Source organism: Penaeus vannamei, chromosome 21 (assembly GCF_042767895.1).
Source record: "Penaeus vannamei isolate JL-2024 chromosome 21, ASM4276789v1, whole genome shotgun sequence".
In the NCBI taxonomy this organism is placed as follows: domain Eukaryota; kingdom Metazoa; phylum Arthropoda; class Malacostraca; order Decapoda; family Penaeidae; genus Penaeus; species Penaeus vannamei.
Genome location: NC_091569.1, coordinates 9,497,913 through 9,500,412, shown reverse-complemented (window position 1 = coordinate 9,500,412; position 2,500 = coordinate 9,497,913). Strand labels below are relative to the sequence as shown.

General features: G+C 45.1%; 1 protein-coding gene across 1 annotated transcript in view; it reads left to right on the top strand.

Moving 5' to 3' along the window:
* The window catches only part of LOC113813381 (uncharacterized), a 19,471-nt gene that overhangs the window by 2,128 nt on the left and 14,843 nt on the right, over window positions 1-2,500 (top strand). Inside the window, exons 4-7 of the mRNA XM_070136179.1 lie at window position 1; window positions 113-464; window positions 581-969; window positions 1,125-2,500. The exon at window position 1 is cut by the window's left edge and continues 200 nt beyond it; the exon at window positions 1,125-2,500 is cut by the window's right edge and continues 668 nt beyond it. Of these exons, the coding sequence (XP_069992280.1) occupies window position 1; window positions 113-464; window positions 581-969; window positions 1,125-2,500 (2,118 nt within the window). The remainder of the gene's footprint in view (window positions 2-112; window positions 465-580; window positions 970-1,124) is intronic.

Sequence of the window (2,500 nt, the reverse complement as noted above, 5' to 3'; positions counted from 1 at the left end):
GGTACATTCCATGATAATTGATTACTTGCAGTATGATTCCACTGATTTGCATCAGGATTGAATGATTGACCGAGTGACCAATCTTTTCCTCATTCTGTTGCCTACCTTCCAGGACATTAAGGAGACAGACATCTCTGGTGTTTGCATGACTCACTACAATGCTACAGTAGAGGGCAGCGTTGTCACTATTGATAAGGTCAAGGACTTAGCCACATGTACTCAGCGACCTGACCTGACCTTCATCCCCTCAACTGGATACATCAGTGACTCTCCAGTCCAGAGCCTCCCAATCTTTAAAAGCTCAAGCAAGTGTCACCAAAGGGTAGAGGAAGGCCTTCTGAAGACGGCAGAATGTGAGGAGACCCACGTGTTCCGTCCCTTCTCCAGCGAAAAGGGAGGAGCTGTTACAACTGCCAAGACTACCATGATTCTCATGTCTCAGGAACGACTTACTCCTATCACAGGTATGTGTATCTTTGTGTGCCATTTGTTTTACAGGTCATCATTGCTATCGACTTGCACAAAACATGAAGAACACCGACACTGCTCATTCTTATGTCTATTATGGTTCTCATTGCAGACTTTGACTTCAAGCGCAATACACTGGCTTTCGAGCACACACTCGCACCAGAAGCTCAGCTTGAAGCAGTTGAGGAGATCTTGAGCAATCTGGAGATTGCTTCCAACAATGAAATCCTTCCAGAGGTTCCTTCACTATTTGCCAAACTCGTGTCATCACTCAAGGAACTGGATTACCCTCAGCTCAACACTGTTTACAACAATGCTAAAGAAACTCACACACGGAAGTTCCTGGTTGACGCTATGCCACTGGTGGGAACAGCTGCATCTTTTGGTGTGGTCAGAGACATGTTCCTCAATGGGGACATGACAGAATCTGAGGCTGATGTGTTCTTCACTTCACTGGCTTTCTTCAAGAACCCAACAGCAGAAATGTTTACTGCTCTTGCTGTTAGTATTGATATAATCTATAATCACAGTTATGTATATATTATATGTATTGTTGCTTATGTATACTCGTAATGACATTTATTCACATTTTAAGAAGGCATTTATTGAAAATATTTTCTGCCACTTTACCTATACATTATCTAATATTTTTACAGCCTTTACTCGAGAACAACCCAAGCCAAAAAGCAATGTTGGGAACTTCTGCTCTCATCAACACCTTCTGCAAAATCAATGAAGACTGTGGTGCCGATTCCAGTGTCCAGCAAGTAATTCGTCGAATTGAAACACAACTTGGATCTGGCTGTCGCACTGTGAATGAAGAAGAGAAAGTCAGGGTACTCGTTGCTCTCAAGGCACTTGGCAATGCTGGCCGATGGGTTAATGCCAACTCAGTCCTAAGGCGATGCTATACTGAAGATAATGAGATGGAAGTGCGAGTGGCTGCTATTGACACATGGAGGCACACTCCATGTGAATATGACCGATCTCACCTTCTGGCTGCTTTCCAAGATGAAACTCAGGACACAGAGGTTCGCATTGCTGCCTACCTTGCTCTCATGACCTGTCCTACTCCAGACCTTATCAATACCATCAAGGACCGCCTCACTTCAGAAGGTGTCAACCAGGTGGGCTCCTTCATCTGGACTCATATGACCAACATGCAGGAATCAGCTGCTCCAGAAAAACAGTGGGCTCGTCAAATGATTGGCGAGGAACTTCTCCAGAAAAAGTTTAGTACCGAAGCCCTCAAGTTTTCTCGCAACTATGAATCCTCTTTCTTCATGAATGAAATCAACACTGGGGCTTCAGTTGAAAGCAATGTCATCTTCTCCAGCAAGTCCTACCTGCCACGTTCTGCAATGCTGAACCTCACCCTCGACCTCTTTGGACAGTCTATCAACTTCTTTGAGGTTGGTGGAAGAATCGAAGGTTTTGAGGCTTACATTGAACGCTTCTTTGGTCCTAGAGGATATTACCCAGAGGAAACCATTGAAACCATCCTAAGGAATATGCGACAGAACAGTGACGCTGATGCCACCACGCTTGAAGGCTTCCTTGACCACATAACGGATGAACCGAAGGGATCCTACTACCTCCGAGTTTTTGGCAATGAGCTTCATTACCACCACTTCTTAGGACTTGAAAACCTCATCCAAACATCCGGTGCTTCTAACCCACTGGAATTCTTGATGAATCTGGCTCGTCAGGGAGATGTTGATTACACAAAATCTTACCAGCTAATGGACACTCACCACACCATTCCTACTGTGACTGGTTTACCTGTGACCCTCACTGCAAAGGGAACAGCTACCCTTGGACTCAAGATGAATGGAAACTTCAAGGCTCGTAGTCTCAAGAATATAAACATTGAAGGACACCTCCATCCTTCGGCCGCAGTTCAAATTGATGGCGTTATGCTCGTCGATGCCCACGTGTCTCGCACTGGACTGAAGATGTCTTCCAACCTTCACACCTCCACATTCCTTGATGGCAAGCTTCAGATCAAAGGTGGTAAACTAGTCGATGTTGC